The 11,709-nt window shown below is 64.9% G+C and overlaps 1 protein-coding gene across 1 annotated transcript; it reads right to left on the bottom strand.

Moving 5' to 3' along the window:
* Positions 1–2: 2 nt before the first annotated feature.
* MKNK2 (MAPK interacting serine/threonine kinase 2) lies at positions 3–11,703 on the bottom strand. The gene is made up of 13 exons (XM_004378501.2): positions 11,653–11,703; positions 7,454–7,547; positions 7,247–7,348; positions 7,067–7,164; positions 4,707–4,786; positions 4,029–4,102; positions 3,728–3,832; positions 3,572–3,627; positions 3,307–3,402; positions 2,553–2,747; positions 1,876–2,040; positions 374–417; positions 3–246 (listed from the first exon to the last, which is right to left on the bottom strand). The coding sequence occupies exons 1-13, from the start codon at positions 11,701–11,703 to the stop codon at positions 3–5; spliced, it is 1,404 nt and encodes a 467-aa protein (XP_004378558.1).
* Between the last annotated feature and the right edge of the window lie 6 nt (positions 11,704–11,709).

Here is an 11,709-nt window from a genome sequence, read left to right as displayed (position 1 = left end):
GCTCACGCGCGGTCGCCCACAAGGACCACGGGCGCGGGGGCCCGGGACAGGCTGGCCCTCTGGCGCCGCTGGGCCAGCTGCGACTGCGCGGGCGGCGACAGCTGCAGGCAGCGTGAGGTAGCTCGGATGAGAACGGGCCTGCCGGGCCCTGCCTCGCCATCCGCGTCCTCTTCGCGCTGGGCCAGCTGCCGGTTCATGGCGATGGCCTCGGCCGCGAAGGACGTCAGGTCTTTGGCACAGCTGTTCCTGGGGGGGAGGGGCGGCGGGCGGTCACTAGAGGAGCAGGGGCAGTGGGCTGTGGCCGCCCCCCACCCCCACCCCACATCGGGGTTACTCAAGGCCGGCGGGTCCCCCGTGCTCCGAGGGGCCTCACCTCTGCAGGACCATAGGCGTGGGCAGCGTGTTCTCTGGGGCGCACTGCAAAGACAGGGGCGCGGCTGAAGAGGCGGGATACCCTGGGGAAGGAGATGTCTGGCGCCCCCCCCAGTCAGAATTCTGCCTCCAAGTCCAGGACTGCAAAACCCCAGTGGACCGCCTCGGCCTCCCAGCAGGGGTGGGGGTGTGCCTCTACCACCGGGTCGCCCGCGCACCTGCGGGGATCCTCCACCCGCCCTACTTGCGGTCTGCCGGCGACCCCAGGCCTTTCCTCACACCACAACACCACGTGGACACCTCCCAGACTTCTCACCCTAAACAAGCCCACCGCAGAGCTACCCCCCAAAACGGGCTACCGCAAGGCACCCCCCATCGGGCCAGATACCTGGGGGACCCTGACACCTCCCACACACCTGCTTCTGTACCCTCCGTTCCACGATGGTCTCCCAGCCCCTGGCTGCCCCTATGGCCACTCTGCCCAGCAGCCCTGCTCAGACACCGCCCCCCCCACCCCGGGTCCCCACGGCAGGGAGGTTACAGGAGCCTGAGCATGGCGCATTCACTGAGAGAGTGGGGTAAATCACAGGCCCCCAACAACGAACCAACGAATGAAAACGCGGAGCCCCTCCCCTCCTCCACATACGGGGGTCCAGATCCTCCCAGAAAGGGTTCATTTGGTACCCGGTACCAGTCCTCATGTGCCACTTGGCATGCCGTCACACCCTCCCTGCAAGAACAGGGCCTGGTCTCTGTCCCCCTGGGGGCATCTCATGGCCTCAACACTCAGAAATGTCATGGAGAGGAAGCTGCAGAGCCTCAAGGAATCCGGCTTTTGTCGGCAGTCATGCCTGCTAGCCCCCACCATGGGGAGGGCAGGCGCAGGAAAGCACTGGCTGGGAGGAACAGTGAACTTGGTTTCCTGAACCGAGACAGAGCCTGAGACAGGTTTGCAGTCTGGGTCCGAGCTGGCCCTGGCAGCCCCTGCTCTCTCTCGGGCTGACCTGCTCCCCTGTTGGGTGTTGCCTGGATTTCCCTGTTGCTATCCTCTTGTCCCTTGGGCTGTGCTCGGCCCAGGAGGCCCCCAGAGAATGCCTGTGACCGAACCCACACTCACACTGCACCCGAGGCTCACACTTGGCCCTCTGAGGGTTCTGCACTGGCTCCAGAAATGCAGCTCTCGGGGGAGCTTGCAACCCCCCACACTCACGGCCTGTACCCAGGGGTGCTGCAGGGCCTGCACACTCAGGGAAACTGGCGCTGCCCAGCCCTCTGTCCTCACACTCACCCCCAGCCCCTCAATCAGCCCGTCCACCCAGGGGTGCTGCAGGACCTGGGCACTCAGGGGAAGTGGTGCTCCCCAGTCTTCTGTCCCCACACCCACCCCATCTCACCCCCAGCACCCAGGGGTGCTGCAGGGCCTTGGAGCTCAGTGGAACAGGCACCCCCGCCCAGCCCTATGTCCCCGCATGCACTCCATCTCGCTCCCAGCCCCTCACTCACCCCCTGCACCCAGGGGTGCTGCAGGACCTGAGCAGCGCTCAGCCTCTGCTTGGCGTCGCGCACGAGGAGCTTGGAGATGAGGTCTTTGGCGGCGAAGGAGATGTGGGCCCAGTCCTTGTCTGGGAACTCATACTTGCCCTCCTGGATGCTCTCAAACAACATGTTCTGGGGGTTGCACAGGATAGGGGTCAGCGCGGACTGCCAGAGAGAGGGGAAGCTGCCCGCTGGCAGCACACAGATGCCGGCAAACCCACCTGCGGGGCCCTGGGCTCGGCAGGTAGGGTAAGGGGATTCTGGGTGGCTAAAGAAGAGGAGAGAGAACGGCGAGAGAGAGCTAGGGCCAGACCAGGAAGCCTGACGGACAAGGTGAGGGGCGCGGTCCACCCACGTGGGGCTTGTTTACAGAACACGGGCTGCGGGGAGGGGGAAGATGGAGAATCCTGACGACAGTTTCCCTGGGCAGGAGACAGAGCTGACGCCGCACCCCACCCCTGACCTCACCCATCTCTCAGTTCCCTGATCTCCGCCTCCCTGCTTGGCCATCTCTGCAGGCAACAACTGAAATCCCGGGAACTAGCACTCTCCGGCCACTTGGTCAGGGGCCACCCCGCAACTATCCCCTATCCCTAAGGCCCCACTGCCACGTGGACACCCCCCTGCGCGCGGCCCCACCGCACCTGGCAGGCTGGGCAGGCCTCCCCGCGGTCCCAGCCGCAGTCGCTGCCGCAGTGGCCCACGAAGGGCGGGTAGCCGCTGAGCAGGATGTAGAGGATGACGCCGAGGCTCCACAGGTCGCAGCGCTTGTCGTAGATGCTGGCCTCCTCGCTGAAGGCCTCCACCACTTCAGGAGCCATGTACTCGGCCGAGCCGCACTGCAGGCGGGGGAGCGTCAGACCGCCACCCTTCCTGTCCACCCCGCCCGCAGGCAGCTTCCGCCCACAGTGCAGTCCCGGGGCACTTGGACCCGCCATGACCTGGGCTCCGCCCCCTGCGCGCCCACCACCCGGCTCGGCCAAACAGGCCTGCGGCTGGGAGCCCGCCCCACCCCTCGCCGGCCGCGGCCCCGCCCACCTGCACAGTGCGCCGCGGTCGTGTGCCAGCCCCACACCGCCGGCGTCTGACTATCCCACACCGCCGGCGTCTGACTATCCCGCCCCGCCAATCAGCGGCTGCCGCTGAAGCAGCCCGCCCCGCCCACGACCAACCTCGGCCCCGCCCCCCGCGGTGTCTGACTATCCTGTCCCGCCAGTCAGCGGCTGACGCTGGGAGTCGGCCCCGCCCCGCCTGACCTCCGCCCCGCTCCCCACCCCCCACCCGGCCAATCAGCGGCAGTCAATGGGAGCCCGCCCACTGTGCCCAGCCAATTGGTGGCTGTTGCCGAGCGGAAGCCCAAGCTCAGAGCGCTCCAGCCGTCAGGCCCGCGGCGCTTACCGGGGTGAGCAGCTCCGGCGTGGAAATTGGGGAACAGTCCCCGTTGAGCTTGATGCCGCTGCCCAGGTCGAAGTCGCAGATCTTCACGGGGGAGACCTGGGGGGCCGGGCCGGGGGGGGTAAGGGAAGAGGGGTGGTAAGGGCCGGTCCTAGCCTGAGGCTCCTCCAGCCGTGCCCACCCTGGCGGTCCCCACGCCCCGCGGGAGGAGGGTCAGGGGACCCCGGGACCCCGGTGGTGGGCGGGGCCTCCTCGCATTGTTCCTCACCTGGTTGGGGTGCTCACACAGGATGTTCTCAGGCTTGAGGTCCCGGTGGGCGATGCCTGCGGGGGGAGAGGCCAACAGGACCAGAGCGGGGTTAGTGCTGAGCGTCGGATGTCTTCCAAGACGCCTGGGAAGGCGGGCGGGGACCTGGGCACCCACCTTTGTTGTGCAGGAAGTCCAGGGCGCTGGCCACGTTCTGCACCACCACGCTGGCCTCCAGCTCATTGAAGTGCCGGCGCTGGTGAATGTGGTTCAGGATGGAGCCTGGGCGGCAGCGGTGGTGACAGTAGGGGCAGTGAGGGGACACATGGGGCTCCACCCCAGTCCCCAGGTCGCAGCCCAGCACCCACCCTCTCTCCCACAGGCCCCCCTCCCATTAGGACCCAGCTGGAAACGTCTCCCAGCTGCTAGGCTGGGACCCCCACCCCGCCTCCCACGGCCAGGAGCCCACACCGCGCACCTCCCCGCATCTTCTCAAACACCAGGTAGAAGCGATCCTCCTCCTCGAAGAACTCGATCAGCTCCAGAACATTCCTGGGGGGAGGGGGCGCAGGAGAGGAGCTGTGGACTCCCCCCACAGGAAGGCTTTCACACACGCCCTCCCCATTCCCGGAGAGGATCCACCCACACACCCCACACCGGACCTGATACTAGTAGGCACTCAATATGTGTGCACGCGGTATGTTATAGGTGCTCAATAAAATGTACATGGCCATGTACACAGCAGGCACTCAGTGAAAGCACACGGGGCCCAAAACCCATTGCTGACGAGTTAATTCCAACTCATAACGACCCTATGGAACAGAGCAGAACTGCCCCATGGGGTTTCCAAGACTAAACCTTTAAGGAAGCAGGCTGCCAGATCTTTCTCCCACAGAGCAGCTGGTGGGTTCAAACTGCTAACCTTTTGGTTAGCAGCCAAGTGCTTTAACTACTGCACCAGCAGAGCTCCTTGGTACATGGCAGGTGCTCGAGAAATTTGAAATGCACAGTGGTACAGTCCACAGCGTGTGCTCAATAAACGCGTACGGGGCCGGGTACGCGATAGGTGCTTGGTAAATGCGTGCGGGCGTTATGCAGCACACGGGCAGGCAGCGTGGGCCAGGCAGTGTGGTGGCCTCTACCTGGAGTGCCTTACCTGTGACCCTGGCACTGGTACAGCATCTCCACTTCCCGGAACACCCTGCTCCGGATGTGCCCCGGCTGCTTCTCGATGATCTGAAACCGAGGTGAGGAACTGGGTCAGCCAGGGCCTCCACAGCCGGGGGACAGGCATCTCCTCCAGGAACGTTCCCCCCACAAAGCCCGAAAGGCCACCCTTTAAGCTTAGGCCTCTAGCTCCAGAAAGCAGAGCTGTCCTGTGCGGTCCTGGAATTCGACGGAAGCTGGAATTGCAGAGTCAGCACGGGCAGGAGTGACACGGAGGGGGACAGGGCGGGAAGGGCACAGATGAGCCAGGCAGCTAGCCACCCTTGACACTGGCAGGCCTCGGAGGCAGACTGGGGGTCTCTGCAAAATGCCTCCTATAGGATACGGGGTCCCTGGGAGAAAAAGAGTGGCCTCCTCTCTGTCCTGCTAATGCTGGGGTCGAGGTCTGGGGTGGCCACCAGCCACTCCCCGAGGCAGGCGCTGGTAAGGCGCCAGACCAACACCACCAGAGGGCCTGGGGAGGCCACGGGCCGCTGGCTGCCAGCCCAGCAGTCCTGGCTGCTGGCCGCAGGCCAGCCTGGGTAAATGCCACCGGCCCCGTGAGCCTGGGCAGTTTCAGCCACGACTGGCTGTGACAGACACCCAGGACCCTGAGCTCAGGGAGTCACCAGCCAGGATTCTCTGGCACCCCATGGCTCTAAGGACTGAGGGCCCTGGGTCCCCTCCCAGGTGGCCCTTAGCCACTGCTGATCATAGGATGGAGGTCAGCACGTGCCTCCAGCTCTCACCCCAGTCCTCCCACTGGGAAACTCCTTCCAGGTGGGGCCCTGGGCCAGGCCACCAAACCCCAGGGCCTCAGAATGCTGCTACCCAATACCAAAGCCCCAGACAGTTTGGGACGAAATTTCCTGACCCTTCAGAATCCACTAGTCCTCCCACTTGCCAGAGGAGACTGGGGTCCTTCCTGGGGGGCAGTCACACGCACTGCAGCCTCCCACGTGCTTCTCCTCCTTTCTAAGTCACGGGACCTGCGATTTGTGTTCACATTAACAGGAGAGCAAGCAACCCCAAAGCGGCCTCCTCGGGCACCAACACCTGAGTCCTCCGGGCAGAGGCCCGAGCCGCGCCCCAGACGGTCTGCAGGCTCATCCTCTTCCCACGGCCCCTGGCCCGGCCAGGCTACCAGGACCCCAGAGCCCCCCATGGCGTGCAAATTGAGCTGCCCCACCCCACCCTCCACCTCAGCCTGCCTGGTCCCCAGGCGCCTCTCCCAGCCCGCCCAGCTCCCCTTCGCCGAAGAGCCGTCTGGGTTTCCCTGATCCCAGCACCCACCATACGGCGTCCAGCAGCCAGTCCCTGGGCATGTGGCCCCCGTGCGCCCACGCAGCGTGAGTCAGGGTACTAGACCCCATCGAGCCTGTTTTCTTATATGCCAGGCAAGGACTGCCCAGCCCAGGATGCCTGGCGTGCAGGACTTGAGCTGCCCCAGCGAGTAAGTTCCGGGGCAGGGACCATAGCTGCTGTCCCTGCTGTGACCAGGTGCCAGCCCCCCACCAAGTTAACCTCTGAGAGGTGAGGCCGACCCCTCCCTCACCAGCCTGCAGAGGTTGATGGGTGCTGCAGAGGCAGGGATCATGCCCTCTCCCTGCTCACCCATGTGGCTCAGAGGGCGGTTTCCGCGGCTGGGGCCTGTCGCAGCCTGGACTTCCACCAGGGCCCCAGGCCAGCCCACTCACTAGGGAGCACCTGGCACTCCTGTGGGAAGGCAGCCCACGTGACCCACCCAGACAGCCGTGCCCAACCCAGATGCAGTGGGTGGTGGTCACGTGGGCACCCTGGGCAGCCTCACAGCAGTTGGAATGCTGGATTGCCAAGGTCACAAGGCAGCAGCTGGGACCTCCATGGGGCCCCTGGCTGCTCAGCCACACGCAGGGTTCCCCTGACACCGATCCCCGGGGCACCCCAGGTACGATGCCGTCTCCCTCTTATCCTTGTATCTGATACGTGGAAGCACCTGTCCCCAGGGACAGGGCTCAGGGCACCCAGCGCCAGGGCATTCACTAGAAGTGACCCAGTGGTGGCTCTGACTGCGACCCTGGCAGCCACCTGGCAAGAGGAAGCAGGGAGGGGTTGCCCCTCATCATCTCCTCCCGCCCACCTTGGGGGCCCAGCTCGCCCCTGCAGGCAGGTCACACGCAGGGGTCATATTTAGACACCAATTTTCCCCACGGGAAGTCCCCGTAGCCCTAGTACCACCTCCCCTCCTCCCTCCCTGGTGGTGCCTAGCACCGGGTGGTGGGGGGGCACCGGGTGGCAGGGGGCGCAGGGTGGACGGGGCCAGGTGCTCACCTTGACAGCGTACTCCTGGTTGGTGATAAGGTTGACGCAGGTCTGCACGCGGGCGTGCGCGCCCTCGCCCAGCACATCCTCTTGCAGCTGGTACACGTCTGGGGGTGGTGGGGGAGGGGGTGAGGGCCGCCCTTGGCCGCCGGGTCCCCCACCCGCCGCCCTGCACTCGCGCTCCCTCACCTTCAAACCGGCCCGAGAAGCTGTCGGTGGCCCGGCACCGCTTCTTCTTCTTGCCCCTCTTCTTGGCATCTGGGATGTCGATGGGCTGGCTCGCTGGCATGTCTGTGCCAGGATGTGGAGAAGGCCCCGTGCTCAGGAGGCTGCCCCTGCCCTGCCCGCCCCTGCCCGTGGGCCCCCCAACACAACCCCTGCCCCGGTGCCTCTCACCAGGGCGGGCTGGGCACTCCAGGCCGAAGTCGGCGTCCCCGTTGCCGTTGTGGGCCTGGTCTAGGGAGAAGGCCAGCTCAAAAGGATTCGGTCCCTGTAGGGAAGGGAGGCACAATCCTCAGGCGCCAGCCCTGCCAGACACATGCCCCCCCCCCCCAATGCCACAGCGGGACCTCTGGTGGCCTAATGGACCCCAACAGCCTGCCCAACCCCAGGGCTTCCCAGACTGCAAAGACGGGGCCACAGCCGGTCACTTCCAGCAGTTCTTGACCAGGGGTGACTGTGGAGACATTGGTAGTTGTCTACTGGGGGAACGCTCCTGGCCTCGAGTGGGTGGAACCATGGATGCTGCTCAACACCCTACAGTGCCCAGGACGGCCCCCACAGAGAGCTGTCTGGCCCTAAATAGCGATAGGGCGTCCCTGGGTGGTACAAACATGCTCGGACGCTAACCCAAAGGTTGAAAAGTCAAGACCACCTAGAGACACCTCAGAGAAAAGGCCTGGTGATCTACTTCTGAAAACAAAGCCATTGAAAACCCTGTGGAGTGCAGTTCTACTCTGACACACGGGGTGCTGCCCAACAGCCTAAAGCACACAGGGCAGCCCCCACCCCAGAAAAGGATCCAGCCCCACGTCGGCAGTGCCGAGGCTGAGAAACCCTGTTAGTTATCTGGGGAGAAAGCGGAGTTCAATCCCTACCTCACACCGTACACCAGAATAAATTCTCGATGGGTTGGACGGTATAAACCAGGGGACACTCCAGCTCAGTGTGTGGATTTAAATGTGGGCAGCGTCCTAGGATGTCAGTAGGTCAGATTATTATGGCATGCAGAGTCTCTTGGGGATCAGTGGAATTCCCTAACCCAGGAATTCTCATCTGGGGCGAATTTGCCCCCAGGGGATACTGGGTGATGTCAGAGAATACCTGTGATTGTAACTGGGGGGTACTACTGGCATCGAGTGAGTGGAAACCGGGGATGCTGCCCGATACCCTACAGTGCATAGGATGGCCCGGCCCCATGTCAGCAGTGCCGAGGGAGAGGGACCCGGGCTTCGCCTGATGGTGAGGAAGCCGGGACACAGACCAGCAATGAGGAAGCAAAGACCATCCACAGGACGGTGCACCGGCCTAAGGGCCTGGAAGGGTGGGCACAGGCGTCGGGGGCTGAGTCACGTGGGGCCCACATCTCAGCCCCCGGGCTCCTCCGCGGCCCGGTTACCATCAGAGGAGGTGGCGGGCGGCGGGACATGACTCACCAGCGGCCGAGGGCAGGGCTCCGAGCCAGCTGGGCTACTTCCCACGGCACCTGGCCCATCTGAGGGCAGCTGGGCCCCACCCCAGGGACCTGGTCAAGCCCGGGGCCTGCCTGGGCCTCAGTTTCCCCCATTGCTGTCCCCATCGGAAGCTGCTCTCTCTCCCCTCCTCGCCTGGGTGGGGGCCCGAAGCTTGGGAGAAGCGCTACAGGCAGAAGCTCACGGGCACCCTTGGAAGCCCACCTTCTTGCCTGCTGCCCGGGACCAACCTCGTTCCAGCTCACACCTGTGTGGGAGCCCTGCCCGCCGCCGGGGGGCCAGCTCCGTGTGTCCACACCCTCCTCATCTGCCAGGAGCAGTGTGGCTGCCGCAGCCTCTCCTGGCCCAACTCCCACCCACCCCATACCTGCCAGGCCCAGCCTCACCTGGCCGCTGGCCCCCGCACCCCAGAGCACGCTTGGGCAGGAGATGGGGAACGAAGGCAGCTGGGGCCTCAAGCAGCCTTCTATCCCCCCAAATGAAGAAGTGCTTGAATAAATCCATTTCTGCAGACCAGGGGCTGATGGCCCCTCGCATGAGGGTGCTGGGCCTTTGAAGTTGGGAAACTGAGGTTCCTTTACAAGTCAGATACTGGCTTATCCCCCCAGGCGGGTGCGAAGGCCTATCATTGTGGTGGGGTGACGGTGGTAGCTGGGGGGTCCCAGTCCCAGCATTACGCTAGAGGATCCGGCTAAGTGCCTGCTCCTCTCTGGGCCTCCAGCCAACAGGTGTGGGAGTGCCCCCAGCAAGGAGGAGCTGCTCTGCCTGACCTGGATCCCTGTACCTGTCCTCCCAGGAGAAGGGCCTCATGGCAGAAGGACCTGTGGACCAGGGAGGGGCCTCTGCAGCTGGGCCAGGTGGGGGGCCAGGCGGAGGTCAGGGGAGCAGGGAGGGGCTGCGAGGTCAGCGTGGCTCCCACCCGCCTGTCACCCAGATAGCTGCTAGGAGGCCAGGCGGGGGCCCAGGAAGGGAAGGGCCCCCAGCCAGCCCCTGCCCCAGCCCACAGAGGGACCGGTCCCCATGGGGTCAGGCCAACACCGATGAGCCAGGCCAGCCGCCGAGGCCAATGAGTGCTCTAATGAAGCCCATCTGAGGTGGCTGGCGTCTACCTCTACCTGGGGGAGGCCGGGCAGCTGCACAGCCAAGGGAACCACCAGGAAACAGGTGACGCCCTCACCTTGGAGACCAGGAAGCTGCCGCGACTCGTGAGACTTGTTAAGGGTCACAGCACCAGCTGGCCACCGGATCCTGGTCTGACCCCCGTCCCACTGCCCGCTCTCCATCCCACATGCCTGTCCCAGACTCCAGCTCAGAGGGGCAACCACAAGCACCAAGGCGAAGGACAGGTGTTGGTGCCTGGGTGCCCGGCAGGGCCAGCTCCTGTGTCATCCGTGAGCGGGGTACCCAGGACACCCGTCAGTCCTCCTGGGCCTCCACCTTCCCGCCTTATGACGGGAAGACAATCACAACACAGGAGATGTGGCCCCTGCATGCTTCTGCGGCACGGTGGGGTGAAGGTCCTGGAGCCAACTCCTCCAGTGACTGGTCCCTAGTGGACTCCCCCGGCAGGGCCCCGACCTCCCTGCATGAGGCCAAGGCAGGCCGGTGGTGTGGGCGGCCCCGCCCTGGGCTGGCTGTGGCCCAGAGTCAGCAGGCCTTGGCAGGAGGCAGTTGGAACCATCCAGAAATGCAGTTTAATTTGACGGTGGTGCTAGCCCTGTGCAGTGACCCTGTCCCTGCTCCTGCCCAGCCCCAGGAGAGGGCAGACCACGGCGGTGGGCCGCTCATGTCTACCCCTTCTCCGCCTTGGCCCTCGGGGAAACAAGGCTGACAGGCGTCAGGGTAGGGGTGGGGCGGCAGGGACGCAGACAGGCCTGGGAACCCGGCTGGCTCCTCCCCGCCGGTGGGAGGGGAGTGTGTGTACACGTACACACACACACAGACACACAGACACACACAGACACAGACACACAGACACAGACACACAGACACACACACACACACAGACACAGACACAGACACACAGACACACACAGACACACACACAGACACAGACACACACACACACACACACACACACACGGTCACAAACACACCCAGGCCCCTGCCCTCTCCACCGGGCAGTAGGTCCCTGCCCGAAGAGGCCATTACATAACCCGCCGCGCGGGTGGGGCAGAGCCGCTGACATCATGCGTCCCCTGGGCCAGCCCCGCGGGGCCCCTGCCCTCCCCTAGATCTGATCATCTGCCACCCAGCCTCGCAGCCAACACGGTCGCCTCAGAAACTCCCGCTCCGACAGGAAATGGCACTTGGGCCCAAGGCGTCTGAGGTGCCTGGGAGGCTGCAGGCTGGGGGGCGTCCACTAAACAGCCTCATTTCACAGGCTGCCTGGGTGCTGCAGGGAGCCCCCAGCCTGGCTGGGGGTTCCCGGAGGGAGGAGCCTTCACGGGCCACAGGGTGGAGGGAATGATAATACAGCTGTCTCAATCCACTGCCAGTGCACACCCAGCCGGGACTTGCAAGAGGCACCAGCCAGGGGTTCCAGGGGCCGGGCTTGGGGGTTCCCTGAGGAAAGACGCCCCCAGGGCGATCGGGACGGGGAAAGCCCGACTGGGGCTTGCAGGGAGCATCAAAGAGGAGCCCCCATAGCCTGGGGTCCCAAAAGGAAGAACCCCAGAGGCCAAAAGAACGTAGGGACGGGGCCCACCAGCGCACACCCAGCTGGGCCTTGCAAGGGGTACTAGCCAGGGTCCCTGGAGGAAGGACCCCCACGGGCGGTAAGGGCGGTCTGTTCCCGCTGAGCTCCCCCCACCAGCGCACCCCCAGTCCAGACCCGGGGCGGGGCGGTTCCTGCGGGGCTCCGCTCGGCGGCCAGCCGGCCCGCCCCCACCGCGCGGGCCTCACCTTGAACGAGCGGTGGAAGCCCTCCGGTTCGGCGGTTTTCTTCTGCACCATCTTCCG

This window comes from Trichechus manatus, unplaced genomic scaffold (assembly GCF_000243295.1).
Source record: "Trichechus manatus latirostris isolate Lorelei unplaced genomic scaffold, TriManLat1.0 scaffold00057, whole genome shotgun sequence".
In the NCBI taxonomy this organism is placed as follows: Eukaryota; Metazoa; Chordata; class Mammalia; order Sirenia; family Trichechidae; genus Trichechus; species Trichechus manatus.
Note: the sequence above shows the minus strand (reverse complement) of the source record. Positions and strands in the feature narration are given on the sequence as shown.

What these genes read in the sequence shown, in the direction of transcription:
- MKNK2 (XM_004378501.2), bottom strand. Translation starts at nt 11,703, where the DNA reads ATGGTGCAGAAGAAAACCGCCGAACCGGAGGGCTTCCACCGCTCGTTC. An exon ending in TACCAGTGCCAGGGTCACAG is followed by an intron (nt 4,103 to 4,706) that starts GTAAGGCACTCC and finishes CCCTCCCCCCAG; the next exon opens with GAATGTTCTGGAGCTGATCG. An exon ending in CGCCGGAGCTGCTCACCCCG is followed by an intron (nt 2,748 to 3,306) that starts GTAAGCGCCGCG and finishes CCCCGCCTGCAG; the next exon opens with TGCGGCTCGGCCGAGTACAT.